The sequence below is a fragment of the Tachypleus tridentatus genome, chromosome 9 (genome assembly GCF_004210375.1).
Source record: "Tachypleus tridentatus isolate NWPU-2018 chromosome 9, ASM421037v1, whole genome shotgun sequence".
Taxonomy (NCBI): domain Eukaryota; kingdom Metazoa; phylum Arthropoda; class Merostomata; order Xiphosura; family Limulidae; genus Tachypleus; species Tachypleus tridentatus.
The window spans coordinates 67,555,189-67,571,343 of NC_134833.1; the positions used below are offsets into that span (position 1 = coordinate 67,555,189).

At 31.1% G+C, this 16,155-nt stretch overlaps 1 protein-coding gene across 6 annotated transcripts; it reads right to left on the bottom strand.

The window, feature by feature from the left end:
* Window positions 1-1,192: 1,192 nt before the first annotated feature.
* On the bottom strand, window positions 1,193-11,685 carry LOC143225390 (uncharacterized). Of its 6 annotated transcripts, none has more exons than XM_076454700.1 (7): window positions 11,328-11,685; window positions 10,921-11,061; window positions 7,427-7,519; window positions 6,213-6,379; window positions 4,539-4,584; window positions 3,428-3,708; window positions 1,193-1,642 (listed from the first exon to the last, which is right to left on the bottom strand). In XM_076454700.1, exons 1-7 carry the CDS (start codon window positions 11,457-11,459, stop codon window positions 1,462-1,464), a joined length of 1,041 nt encoding a protein of 346 aa, XP_076310815.1. In that variant the 5' UTR covers window positions 11,460-11,685; the 3' UTR covers window positions 1,193-1,461. The 6 variants fall into 6 exon arrangements, with proteins under 6 accessions (XP_076310815.1, XP_076310816.1, XP_076310814.1 ...); XM_076454701.1 differs by having other exon boundaries at window positions 6,225-6,379; window positions 7,418-7,519; XM_076454699.1 differs by having other exon boundaries at window positions 7,418-7,519.
* Window positions 11,686-16,155: the final 4,470 nt, after the last annotated feature.

A 16,155-nucleotide genomic window follows, 5' to 3' on the forward strand; every position in this document is an offset into this window, starting at 1 on the left:
GTAGATAGACTTTGCCTGTAGCTGAGCTACTTTAATGGTTTCTCTGTCCACATGGTATTTATTATAGGGTGGTACCACCTGGCTGTAGTAGTAAAATCAGAGAAAGAATGAAAACTGTGTGAAATACAAAATGGGATGGGCAGAAAAAAACTGATGAGTAATTTGCAGGTGAGACTTACCAAAGCTCTACAATAATGCAAGGTTGGACATTTATTTTAATTCTATTCTCACTAAATAAAATATGATTTATAAATTACTTTTGAGCAGATGGTTAAAATATTTTGATATACAGTTGAAAGTTGTTCACAAGTTGGAATATGGTTAATGATGAAAATTGTACACCAGAATTCAAGAAAACAACCCCCAAATGTTGGGCTGCTTTTTATTAATGAATGCTTAGATTGACTACCACTGTGTAACTTCAACACATGAAAGGAGGAGGAGGTTTTGATCCAGGCCTGTGACAGTTGAAATAACTTAATTTCACTCTTCTGTAACTAGCACAAAATTTAGACGTACTTATATTCATGAAATCCTTGCATTCCCATATGTCAAACATTTAGATGTTTGGATGTTTCTCCCTTGTATATGTTTATTCAGAACAGTCATTGACAAAGGTTATCTAAGAATTGTGGGATACCACATTAGAATTTAAGTGTGATTATCCTCTCTTTGCCCTGTGTAACATGTATATGATGCTTTTCTTCCTACCTTAAACAAATAAGACAGCAGTACCTCAGGACACAAACACTACTAAATGTTTTTAATATTCGCAATATCTATCTTGTAACAGCCACATGGATATCATAGCTAAAATATAGGAAGTAAAGTCTGATATAGTTATTGTAAATTCAAATGAATTTTGTAGTAGACAACAAATATTTCATACTATCTAGTTTGAAATATTGTTATTTATTAAGAGCTGGTTAAACCAGCTCTTGGTTTAACCATGCTTTAAACAAACCTTGTTATTGGTTTCAAGAACAATTTTGTGTTATTGAAATACAGTCTCTCCTCATAACTGTGGATAAATTAGCATCACAATGGGATAAGTGAATAATTTAGTGTAGAATTAAAGATTGATACAAAAAAATGCTCATTTTCAAAGCTGTTATTCACCTTTGAAAAATAAGAGTACAAATAGAAACAAGTATTAATGTCACTGATGTTAAATTACTTTCTAGAAATCAAATTTTTTTTTCCACAAAACTTTTCTATTTTATTTGTTGGATTTCATATACATCTACCCAATAAGCCATCTGTAACTTTGAAGTAACAGAGCAGAAAGCCAAACACTGGCTGCTCTGGTCAGTTTTTAAAGCACCCATGACCTTCAGCTGTACAGTCCAGCAAGTTTATTACTGAAGCCTTTATACTGATAAAACCACACTTCTCATAAATCTTGTATTTATTCACACTTTTATCTAACCAGAAGATCATCTCCTAAGAACAACACAAATACTATACTGTTAAAGGTAACACTAAACCAAGAACACTCTCCCAAAACAACCCTTCACTCCCTGCAGTCAGTTTTTTCAGGATAATCTTGGTTGCAAAAGAAACACTTGAACTTTTCACTAAAGTGTCCAGATGGTGAAGAAGGTTCTTAAAGCTTGTTTTTGGCAAGAATGATGAGGTTTTCCTGGAAAGAAAATATTGAAACACAATTACTTGGTTTCATATGGACATTGTGTATTGTGCACATACATGAATGTTAATACAAAGGCATAATTTGGGTGTAAGTCTATTATATTTGTTTAAAAAAAAATTACATCAGAAGTGGGTGCAGTTATAATATTTAGGAGGTATAGTGTACGAGAAGATATGGAATCTTAAGTGCTTTAAATTTATACTAATAAAAATGCTTTTAGAAAATATTCTTGTTTATGCATGTAATTGACAAGTCAACATATTGCACTTAAACATTTGTACCCTTGTGAACAAAATCATCTGCTGAATGTTTTCAGGTAACCCTTTCACAACTGGCTCAGTATAATACACACACGTTCATCTACACGTTTGCACACGTTAACTATTTGCACTATAAAACTTTTGATACAGCATATGTATCTTCACAAAATTAGGTAAACTTTCAGAAAATATTACAAGTATTTTGTAAACAAAAAATCAGATTTTTGTAATGAAATATTTTTTACTAAAGATTTGTTTGTGAAAAAGTGTTTACATGCTATAGTTAAACTTTTGTCACAAAAAAAATCCCATTATTTGCATCATCTCAAACCTAAATATACTTCAAATGTTTGATTTTAACAAGACTTTATATTTTGTTATTTTCTATACTTATGTTGGGTCTGCCATTTTACAAACCTTGCAACCACCATAAAAAAAAAAGAGGAAATAAATATAAATTATGCTTTTTTCTTGCTAAATTAACTACATATTACAACATGAAAATAAAACTGTTTAGTCTAAGTTGTTTAAGTCTCATTGTTATATATTTATCATCATATTGACCTTCAAGTCATGCCCAGCTAATATTATATAATTTGTTTTGATGCAGTACATGTGCACTCATGTGTCCAGTAATATAAAACTGACCTTTAGTCTTCCCTGTGTTTTAGTGGACTAATATTTTGTAATATACTGTCACATTTCAATTACACATGTATAGAGATTATTACTGTTTAGAAATAAATCAAAAACTTGTTTTTCTTAAAATGTAGAACAATAAATAAAAAAGTAAAGCAAATAATTATCTCTTCTTGCTATGATTTTTGAAATTTTAAACGTGAAAAATATATTTTTAGGTTTTATTTATACAGTTGAATAACCAAAAAAATCATAAATAGCTACACTGAAACCATAAAATTCCACTACAAATTTATAAAGCTTACTAAGATTTATTTAGAATTTAAAAAATATGAAACTGAGCAGACTGTAAGATTATATGAAGGGCTGTTTCAAATGATGGAAAGGAGTTGAACAGGGCAACCATATTTGATTCAGTACATAAGCCATATCTCAGCAAAATAAAGAGAAGGTTCTTAATTTATATTCTTGCTTGATTTACTAAGTTGTACAAAACTACAGACTGTATTTTGGCATCACAAACATCTAATTTTAAACTGCTGCATTCAACATACCACATGACTCCCTAAAATCTATATTTAAATGTGTTCTTTTAATAATTACTTAAGAGATTTATTAACATAATATTAAAGTTTGAATTATAATCTACAATTTGATTTCAAACTTATTGACAAATTCATAAAATAATAATTCAATAAAATTTTGAATACAAGACAACAGACACTGACCAGTTGTGAAAGGGTTAAGTTAGTAGAAATCTTACTTTCAATTATTGTAGTAACAAACACGATATATACACAACTTTTTTTTCTTGTTCTCATAATTTTATTAAAGTTTGTGAATGAATATAGCAGACTCTAAACTAGAAAGTATTTACCTCCAAATCCAAGTATGACCATTGCTTCCATATTGTGGCTCCATCTGTTCACCAGATTTAATTATGAACTTGATGTATGTCTTATAAAATGCAAGATTAGAAGCTGCCAAATTTAACACAGTAGGAGGGAGGCTCCATACAGAAGTAGCAATATCAACATCATAACCTGTACTTGATGGATCTATTCGATGAAGAATCCACATCAAGACTTCTTGCTGGAGTCTGTGGAAGTCGGTAGAAATGGATTCTGGTGCTAAAGCACTCACCAACAGTACATAAATCTAGTTAATAACAGAAAAAATAAGAGTTAATGTGTTGAAATAGAAAATAACTATAGGTAACTTGTAGACCTAATAAGTTAAAAACAGAAAATTCAAAACTATAGGAAATGTGCTGGCTAACATACAGACAGCCCACTTTGTTCAGACAGATTTATTTTTAAGACTTATTCTTCAGGACAATATATGCAACTTCATGCACTGTGTGAATCAAGACACTGTTAGTCACAAACTTGTATGTTTACATATATGTCTAGGTTCAGAAGTGTATCTTCTTACACACTATATTTTTCCCTTGAGAAGTTAAAAAAAAAAAAAGCACAAATTTGAAACCTGTCTGTTGATCTGTGGGCTTGTTGTATCTCATCCAGTTTGGTGGGGACAAAAAAACAGCTGGCAAAGAACCCCTAATTAAGATTTTTTAAAAATTATCCCCTGTAAACACAAGGTGTTGTTATACGGTACTTCTATGCAAAGTCTCATCTAGATTGATAAAATGTAAAGGAATTTTTTGCTCATTTTTTATTGTAACATAGGACCTCTGATCTCCTAAAATCAGAAGAGGACCAAATTATATAAAGAACTATAAGATTAACATAATCATTAAAAAAAAGAAGGTGTGTGTGTGTGTGTGTGTGTGTGTGTGTGTGTGTGTCTGTCCCTCATTACTGGGTCAAAAATAAAAATACAACATGAAAACTTTTTGATCTGAAAAGTAGAATATGCAACACTTGTTGAATTGCAACAGTATTTGAAAAGTATTTCAGTTATCACCATAAAAAGACTGGCAGTTTATTAAGCACAAGAATATTACCAAACTAAAGTTGACTTACAGCATTTTCTTGTGAACTACACACTTGATGAAGCCACTCAAACAATCTGTATAAAAAAATTCATATAATATCTAATCTTACAAAAAGTTCAGAATGAATCAGTATAAGAAATATTTTAAATCTTTAGTAACTCTTAAAATAATATAATACATAAAATAACACAACAAATGTTAAACTAACATTCGGTTGACATACCTACAAAATACTGAAAGCCAGAATATTCACATTGGAATCAATAACATGCAAGACATCAGTAACATAAAACAAGATGATAATTAATAATTTCACAGTCAAGCAAAGTTGGAGTAGAATCAACAACCAGACTTGAGAACTCCAACAATGAAACTGTACATGAAAAATATTAGACAAGCTGCAATTGATTTGAAGAAAGACAAGAACTGAACTCTTCCCACTGACACCAACAAGGAAGAACGTCCATAAGATTGAGATAATTTGTTACGTTTAAGATGCCATGTTTTTAAAAACAAAAACCCACACAACAGCTAGCCCTGAAGCTGTAGGTGAAAAATGCCATTCTGAACAAAGAGTCGTATGTCAGCTGGTCATGAAGTCATAGGTGATGAATGCCATTGTGGAACACATACCAAAAGTAATTGATTAGGATTCCTCCAAGATAGACAAGTGGATACCATGCTAAAACAGGTTAACATGGGGTAATAATAACTGGGCACTAGAACTAACTAAAACCCAATAAAAGAGCAAGATGATGAAGAAAAGGATAGTTACAGAGAAAATTTCTCTCCAGAAGGGATTGAAGCATTCATTATTTGGAGATGTTGGACTCACAACTGTACACTAGTAAATCATTAGAACATTATGAATGCCATTACAACTATATCAAGCATTTGAAGACTGAACTAAAATAACCAGTGAAATACTAGCTCGAAGATAAATATGTGAATGTAACCAAAAATTTAAGAGAAGTTTTAGTACAGAAAGCCTGTGAAATCAAGTCTAGCCTTGCCTCAAGAAAGGTGTGTAAATTTAAATAACAGAGAAAACATCTGAATCACTAAAAGCAAGAACCAGGATCAGTCAAAACAAAAGAAAAATACATTGAGAATAAAAATTTATTTCAATTCCCTCCCCCCTGCCTTCACAAAACTGAATATATCGTGACTGCACCTTGTACAGATTGGAAAGCAGAACTTATGTAACCTCTAAGTTTGCACAATAAGTCATCTGGAAGGTGTGACAGTGAAAAATTATGGGTAAGTAATAAATGCCCTGCAGTATTCAGGGACCATACGAGACTTTAAGAACATAAGAACGGTACATTAGAAATAACGGGCATACAAGACTTCACTGTGACAGTGAAGAATTATGGGTAAGTGGCAAATGCTCTGCAGTATTCAGTTACACATTTTGTTCACAACAATAGTACAAATGGCTTTCAGCATTTGTGGAGTAAGTCTACACATAAGAATGAAGTTTAAGCAAAGTTAAGAAAAGGGTTCTAAAACTTAAAAATACACCTCTGTAAGAAATGTTAACAAGAAACTCCAGGGTTTGGATCTTTAAAAGAAATTATCCATGCTGTACATATCTGAATGCCTTGTTTTCAAGAATGATCATGTTCTAATTTTATTGAGCGCAAGTCATGTGAATACAAAACAGTAATAAATATGTCTTTAATTTTTGAAGTATACATACATACATACATACTCTTTTCTACTTGGCATATGACTCAGTTTGTAATGAAGGTATTTCTTGAACAAGGGAATTTCTATCATAAGTAAATGGCTATCGGTTGTAACTGGTTTCACGTTCTCAGTCAGAGCTAAAAGTCCACAGTGTGTAATAACAAGGTCAGTCAAATTCTATGATAACAAAAACAAAAAGAAACTATTACCAGAGAGAGCATGTATGACTAACAAAACTGGTTTGCATGCTGCATGTTAAACATTCACAGAAACAAAAAACATGTTGACATCTACACACCAATAAGGTATGAGAGCATATCTTTATGGACTCCATACACCTTAAAATAGTGGGAAATATATTTATATTGGTAACAAAAATATTAAAAATTTGGGAAAATAATATTCATCATTTCTGTGTTTGTACATTTGTCCAAGAAAAATTGCAGAACTTAGTAGGACCCAAAAATCAATCTTATTGTCTGATTTATCAGAAGTAGAAATAGTCATTAATTCTGTTAGACTTGATTAATAAAGTAGAAGTAGTACAACAATAAAATACGGTTATATCAACCTGCCATTAGAAATCATGATCATACGAGACTTTTATAGGAACGTAAGAACAGTACATTTGTTCCAACATAAGAACAGTACATTCATTTGGATATAATTATTTAAATGCAGAATTCCATTTTTCAAAGAAATGAAATTTGCTCTGATCAAAACTTAATATTGTTCCATTAAACAACTTTCTAAAAGTTAATCTTTAGGTGTACAGTTTATGAAAACAAATTAGGCTTTTAAAAGACAACCAAATGTATATATGAGTGTCCATCTTATAATCATTAGATCCTTTAAAAACTGTGCTACAAACCAAGATCGACTTTAAAATATAATATTCAATTGTCATGATATGCTACTAAACATTAAATATCCAAGTCACAAAGATTCAATATAAAAACTACTTCATGTACAACCATTATCAATAGTATAATAAAGAGTTAAATTTAAATAATAATGGTTACTGATAAATACAAAAAAGCATTTTTTATTACAAAGTTAGATAATTTGAAACAAATAAAATATTCAACAATACAAGGAGTCACCCTTTTTGACCGAGTAATATTACATTCAAAAACCAAGAATAATTAGTTTCAATTTTATGCCAATGGTAGGTAATATCACATTTTAAATGAATATTGCTGTATTTCAGCACACTTGTAAAACCTTTGTTGTTTGTTTTGAATTCCCCTTTGTCAGAACCATGTCCAATACCAATTCAAACATATCTTCACAAAGAAGTGGATTCTGGAGAAAGGCCTGAAAAAGAAGAAAATTAGACCTGAAAGAAATGTTTGTCACTGGTAATTAACTTTAATTATTAAATACAAACTAGCTCAAATTTTATATTTATTGTCCTAAGTTCCACTTGCAATTAATGTAATTATAAAAATAAGCTGTATGTAACATTAACATGTTAAGATTATGTTGATAAGTAGTAGGCTTAGAAATATGAAGTATCAAACAGATAATCATAACCTTATGCAACAACATTTAATACAAAAGTAAGTCAACTATGGTTCTATCTACTCCAGCCAAACCTGAAGGTTCTTAGTTATGTACTTGTCTACATCTTATTTCATGAGCTAAGAAACCAAATATTCTGTCATCAATACGAAATGTTCGAAATAAACACTGAGTGATGAGCTAAGTCAACCAATGACTATGTTATGTCTGCCTTGTTATTTTAATTCACAAAGGGGTAGAGGACTGCAGATATTTCTGAAAGAGAAGTAGATGCCATGATAATTTTGTATCACTTATGGAACTTTACTCCTTAACTATTTACCCGTGTTCCAAGACTGAAATACTGCATAGATAGATAATTTAATTTTGTCTATTATGAAGCTGTAGTTGCAGTAGAAAAATGTATTTATAATTAAAAGTGGTACATTTCATGTTTATTACAGAACATCACTCCACTGACTCATCCTTGTTTAAATACTGTCAATTTTCTTACAATTAAATGTTTTCTATGATCCTCTAATATTTCTGGTACCAGCACTTTTTAAGTTGAGCAAAAAAAATTTTCCCATTGGTTCATATATTGTTTTACACTAACATATTTAGTTAATAGTAAAATATGTGAACTTAGTCTTAACTCTTTCATTTCATATTAAGGTTCTTTGTTTGATCTACATAGATGCTTCTATATTCACAAATTTTATAAATATCTTTTTTTCCTTATATTCATTTTAACCTTAGTTCCATTCAATAATTCATTAACTTTATTGGTGGGTTTATGTATACAATAAAAGTTTTTCTTTAAATATTAAAAACTTTAAAAAGATAAATCAAGTATATAAGTTTAGGGTTTTTACATACTATCATTAAATTACTATTACCACAAGATGATTTCATAAGTTATAGAAATAGTAACTTGATGAAATTATTAACAATTTATTAAACAAGGATTAATAAATGTGTAAAATAAGACACTGCATGATTTAACACAGGATAAAAATTATACATAACCTTGTGATTCATACTTCTGAATATGACAAACAAGCATCTAAACATCCAGAAAAGATCAGAGACTGTAGACCAGCCTCAATTAAAGCATTTTTTTAAAAAAACGTTCTTGTCTTAATTTTATTTGTAATTTTACACAAATTTACACAAAGTTTTAGAACAAAAAAAATCATTTTCTCCAAATACAGAAATTTAAATGCACGTTATCTACCCAAAATCACTAGTTAGGCCTAGCTTAAAGTACTGTATAGCTTTGGTCTCCTTACCTAAGAAGGGACATTAAAACACTAGAAAGGGTTCCAAGAAAAGCTAACAGTATAATTTCAATCCTACTAGGACAATTTAAAAAAAATATCATATTTTTCCTTGAGAAAAGGAGTTTAAGATTACATCGGGGAAAGATAGGATAAAAGCTTCTAATTTTTTTTGTGCTACATTCTGAAGTTAGAGGATGACAAGACACAAGTTAAAGATTTGGCAAAGACAAGCAAGAGTCCAGTTAAGGTGTCTGTGTGTTTTTTTCTTAGAGCAAAGGCACATCAGGCTATCTGCAGAGTCCACTGAGGGGAATCAAACTCCTGATTTTAGTGTTGTAAATCTGTAGACTTACAGCTGTACCAGCAGGGGACAGGTCCAGCAAAAACAGTTTTACTTTTCTATCAGCGTAACTGACATAAAGAATGAGCTATCACAAAGTAGAACTGGAACCAAGTACATTATAGCAATTTTAGAGATAAATCAACGTGTTCCTGAGAAATACGAGTTAATATTTTTCTATTCCCAAAAGTGTGTGTGCAAACACAGCCTTGAATATCCAGGCTGTCCCTTATGAAACAATGTGCAAGTAAAGACATCCTTCAATACCCACATTGACTTTTATGGAACATTAATTTGTACAAACAGTTTTGAATGACCAAATAGTCCTTTATCAAACTCAGCAGATAGCCTGATGTGGCTTTGCTATAAGAAAACACACACACACACACACACACACACTCATTTATCAGATATGTATTAATGTGTACAGACATCTATGTATGCCCTAGTTGTCCCTTATCAAGAACATTAAGTTACAGACTGACAAACTTAAATAGCCAAACCCTTAACCAACATATAAATATACAAAACCAGTCTTGAATAAAATAATGTTCTCTTATACATATATTAACAATTATCTTTAAATGCTCTTTGACATCAAAAGAATTATTTCAAATTAAGGTTTGGCAGAGAAAAAATTTAACATTACAAAAACTGTACTGTTTATAACAAATATGGGTTTGATGAGAGTAGAGTAAATGTACATCTTTTATAATGATAAGCCACCTAGTGTTTTAATTCTACATTTGGTAAAATGGTTTATCACAAATGAACAACAAAACATATTGGGCCTAGCTGTTAAAGTAATTTGGACACAAATAAACTAAAAGAAACATTTACTTTTGTGATCATTTTCATAACTAAATCTAGTTATTTCTAGATGATTTATAAATAACTGCTACATCAAACAAGTTTCAAAAGATCTAGACTTTCAAATAATATAATATAGATGGGTTGTCTGATAGTAAAATAGGTGCATGTGATACAGTAGGAACACTTGTTCAAAAATAATAGTAACTTTATATCAACTTCTAAGTTTGTATCACTGAAACTGACACTTCATTTGTTAATACCTATAGACATCATGTCTAAACTGATGTCTCATTACCTTGAGACTTCTTTAAACATGTTACCACATTTCATAGGCTAATTTAATGGTAACAGCACTAAAGTACCATCTATCCACCAGAAAACACGTTACACGTACAGTGTCACCGTACTGTCACAATTCATCATTTACCCACGACACTTTGATGTCTACAAATCAAATAATATATACTTTTGTAACTTACACCAACTTATCTGTGATTTACTTTTACATTAATTACAGGTGACCTCACTGGAATGGGTAGCATTACATTACCACTTTATTTCACCAATTTAACATATACAATATATTGTAACTTAACATATACACTGAATCACATCCCTGAAATAACAATAATATTAGTTGTTTGGATCATATATAAATGTTGAAGAAAACTAAAGATTTTATTTCATCCTAATTAGTTTTTTGAGGGCTGATTAAAAAAAACAAACAAAAACAAATTATAAAATCACTAACAAAACTTGTACATGTGAAGGAAAACTACCAGTGTTAACTGATGTGTTGCATCTCTCAGGAAGCATAAATTTAGACAAGGTACAACACAATTTGGAATCTTCAAAGTTAAGTCCTTAAGATATTTTTCCAATTCTCTTGAAAGTGATTTTGCAACTGCTTCATGGACGACCTATAAAAACAATTAAAGCACAAATAATCATATTTCCTGTAAAAATAAGTTCTAAATTTAATGTAGTTTTTCTAAACTTGCGTGTCAAATAATATAAATGTTAATTCATAAAAATGTGCGCAGTTTTGCTTTCATTTATATAAAATATTTTACACAAAAATTACAGATTAATTATTATTCCATTATATATATTTATACTTTAGTTAGTCTAACTCTCAAGTACTTAATATTATTAATAATAATTTTACTGTTTAATTGGGTGTTACCTTTTCACAGTACTTTGCCCACTGAAACGCTTTCAGCAAAGAATTTTTGTCCCAGTCTCTATCAAAATATGCAGCTCTTAGGACGTTGTTAGTAAAATAAAATATGTTTTGAAGCACCTCTTTAGTAGCCATGACTATTTATATTAGTTACTATATTATATACAAATCACGCTTAGTGTTTGATAAATATTTACAAAGTAACATCGGTCACATTAGAAGGCACTAATTCACACTCAGCATAATTGTGACTTTTATCAAAATCATCACATTTCGGCCAGAAAACACGTATTAACTGTAACTTCAAAAATAAACCTAACTCTCGTACAACCTTTTTCACTCTTTATTTCCTGTCACGTGATCACTAAATTTCTTTAATTAAATTAACTGTACACAATTTTGAATAATCAAATAATTCTAATATTTGTAAAATACTCAATAAAACTTAAAAGAGCAAATTACGATACAAAAGTAGTTACTAGACTATGCATTCAAATTAGACAAATATAATCTGATACATGTGATTAATTAAATCATATTTTAAAGGAGAAGCTGTTTGTTTTGAATTTCGCGCAAAACTACTTGAGGGCTATCTGCGCTAGCCGTCCATAATTTAGCAGAGTAAGACTAGAGGGAAGGCAGCTAGTTATCACCACCCAACGCCAACTCTTGGGCTACTCTTTTACTAACGAATAGTGGGATTGACTGTAACATTATAATGCCCCCACGGCCGAAAGGGCAAGCATGTTTGGTGCGACCGGGATTCAAACCCGCGACCTTCGGATTTCACGTCGAACGTCCCTAACACGCTTGGCCATGCCGGGCTAAAAATAGAACAATGAAATGGGAAAATATTTTACGAGAAGAGTTAAAAAGAGAAGCTCTTGAGATCTAACATTATTATAGAAAAATAGTTTGTTTAATTGGATCATACATTTCACTTTGTAGTTTTTGAATCAGTTACTCGGTTATGTCAAGTAAATTTTGAATGATTTGTGATTAAAAGTAAAGCCTGTATACGATATATCAAACACTGTATCTGCTATATATAATGTTGATATGGCATTTAGACTAGTACAGAACATATCAGGCCGGCCTTGTTATGACGGATACAGTGTTAGTTGAACTTACTGGTCTTCTCATAGTCACTATAAATACGACATTATAAAACGATAGACTAAATTTCTTCCTCTCGAAACATACTGATAGTATAATAGTGTACTAATCTTTTCATTCACGTTTTTCTTTTTTTCTGGAGGTAAATAACAAGTACCTTGGTTATAAACAAGTTATTTAGTTTGAGCATCAGTTCTTTTTGTTATCTACATCTGGATACGTATAAACATTAACAATCCACAGGTTAATGGTGGTAAGTTTGGTGTTTTTTGTTCCCATAAAAATATTTTCTGTTGAAACAAGTATACTGAGTACTTAGTACATGTAATTTCTATCGATATTTTCAGTCATATTATTCGCATGTGTCTGCTTGGTTACCTGTACATTCTGGCTAACATCTAATTTGTAGAATTGCTATCTATGTATTATAAATGCTTTGCGTCAGAGAAAATTATGAGAATGACTTACTATGAAAGAAAAATCGCAGAGTAATAAAAAATGCCCCATTCTGCTAAAATGAACATACATTATTTTGGGTAGTTAATAGGGTAGGGAAAGAAGTATCGGGAGGTTAATATATTATATATGAATATCATCATTTATATATGTAAAAACGGCTAATTTTGGTTGAGAAAATTTTTTTACGTAGAGGAGTGAACAACGTTTCTACCTTATTCGGTCATCGTCAGGTTCACAAAGAAAGAGAGAGGTAATTGACCGGAAGCTGACCACATGTTTGAAAGGGGTTGTGTAACTGAGTGTCGGAATGTAGAGGGCGAGTTTAGATGTTTGAATATATAATTTTATATTATTTATTTTTTATTATTATTTATTGTATTATATTTTAATATAGATACAAAGGTGTTCCTTTGTATTGGTTTATTTTGGGCATAAGTTGTTGTATAATAAGGCTTCTTTAATTTTGCGTTTGTTTATGTTTGTTTCTTTATTTAGTATTTGAGTGTTTTCTATGGTTATGTTGTGTTTATTTGATTTGCAGTGTTCGAAAACGTGTGAAGGTAACTTTTTATGTTCTTTAAATCTGGTTTCCATTTTTCTACTTGTTTCTACAATATAGAAGTCGTAGCAGTTATCACATTGTATTTTATAAATAATGTTGGTGTGATGTTTGTCAGTGTAGTTTTTACATAGTATAGACCTCAGTTTTGTGCCTGATTTTTGAATAAATTTGGTATTAACTGGAATGTCATATATTGTTACTAGATGTTGCCAAATGTTGGTTATGTCTGTTGATGTCGGGAATATATGGTATGCAGCAGTATATGGTTTCGTGATTTTTTGATTCGTGAGATATATTTACTTTTGTTGGTTGATTTTGCTTTATGTCTGGGTGTGTGCGTATAATGTTTTCTACGGTTTGTGGAGGAAACTTATTGATGTTGACGAAGTATTGTTTTATTTTGTGTAATTCATCGTTAATTTTATCTGGTGAGCATAGTTTTATGGCTGTGTTTATTGGGTTTCTTAGTATGTTGAGTTTTTGTTTTGTTTCATGTGCTGAGTCCCAAGGAATGTATAGTCCAGTATGGGTGATTTTTTGGTGGATTTCTGTTTTGAATTGTGTATCGGTTCTTGTAATTTTGAGGTTAAGAAATGATATTTGATTGCTTCCTTCCTGTTCAAATGTAAAGTTGATATTGGGATGTATAGCGTTAATGTGATTGAAAAAATTAAGTGTGTGTTCTGTAGATGTGAATCCCGCAATCTTGTCGTCTACATATCTGTACCAGTATAGTGGTGGATGTAATGCTGTGTTAATTGCTTGTGTTTCAACTTGTGTCATAAAAATATTGGCTAGAACTGGTGATACTGGGTTGCCCATGCTTAGGCCATTTGTTTGTATATAGTTGTGGTTGTTGAACATGAAGTTTGTGTTCATCGTGGTGATTTCTATGAGGGTTGCTAATTGGTTGCTGGGAATGTCTATAGATGGGTTAGGGTCTCGGATATAGAGTTCTAAATGATGTCGAGAAAACCCACTTGTAGAGAAATATATATATGTAAAAACGGCTCGTTTGGGTTGAGAAATTTTTTTACGTAGAGGAGTGAACAACGTTTCGACCTTCTTCGGTCATCTACTTCATCAACATCAATAAGTTTCCTCCACAAACCGTAGAAAAGATTATACGCACACACCTAGACATAAAGCAAAATCAACTAACAAAAGTAAATATATCTCACGAATCAAAAAATCACGAAACTATATACTGCTGCATACCATATATTCCCGACATCAACAGACATAACCAACATTTGGCAAAATCTAGTAACAAAATATGACATTCCAGTTAATACCAAATTTATTAAAAATTCAGGCACAAAACTGAGGTCTATACTATGTAAAAACTACACTGACAAACATCACACCAATATTATTTATAAAATACAATGTGATAAGTGCTACGACTTCTATATTGGAGAAACAAGTAGAAAAATGGAAACCAGATTTAAAAAACATAAAAAGTTACCTTCACACGTTTTCGAACACTGCAAGTCAAATAAACACAACATAACCATAGAAAACACTCAAATACTAAATAAAGAAACAAACATAAACAAACGCAAAATTAAAGAAGCCTTATTATACAACAACTTATACCCAAAATAAACCAATACAAAGGAACACCTTTATATCTATATTAAAATATAATACAATAAATAATAATAAAAAAATAAATAATATAAAATTATATATTCAAACATCTAAGCCCGCCCTCTACATTCCTACACTCAATTACACAACCCCTTTCAAACATGTGGTCAGCTTCCGGTCAGTTACCTCTCTCTTTCTTTGTGAACCTGACGATGACCGAAGAAGGTCGAAACGTTGTTCACTCCTCTACGTAAAAAATTTTTCTCAACCCAAACGAGTCGTATTTTCATATATATTTCTCTACAAGTGGGTTTTCTCGACATCACTGATGAATATAATCATTGTGTAATTTGAATGCCAATCCCGTTTTTATAAATGATTTCCCAAACCAAAAAAATCACCACAGTGTAATAGGAGGAACTGTATTATACTAAAGGGAAGATAACTTAAGTTGAAAAATCAGCTTTATACATTAAGCAGAGCCCTTGGGACAGTAATATTTGTATATCTTGTATCTGCTACTTTCCTAATACTGTAGTTTCATTTTTAAAAATGACCCCACAAAATAAAAGAACTGTTGTGTGACAGTTTTCATTATAATCTAGCAAAAGGAACTTAAAATGCTATTAGGAATTACTTTTATGATCTGCGGTTACATCAAGGATATATTAATTGTCTGTGGATCTTTAAATTACAATAAATTTGGACCCCCAGTAGCACAGTGATACGTCTGGATACTCATAAAGCTAGAAACTGGGTTTCGATACCTGTGGTGGGAAGAGCACAGATAGCTAGTTGCGTAGCGTTGTGTTTATTTCCTTACAAAACAAACAAGAATCGTTCTTATATGATGGTATTTTCAAGAACAAAGGAGTTTCGCCTTTAGATTAAAAAAATATTAATCTCAGTATTAATATAAAAGTGTTAAGGATTTTTTTCCATAAAGTTCTGGGTCCGGCATGACCAGGTGGTTAAGGCACTCAACTCGTAATCTCAGGGTGACGGGTTCGAATTCCCACTCTTCGTTAGTAAAAGAGTAGCCAAGAGTCGGCGGTGGATGATGATGAATAGCTTCATTTTCTTACACCACTAAATTAGGGA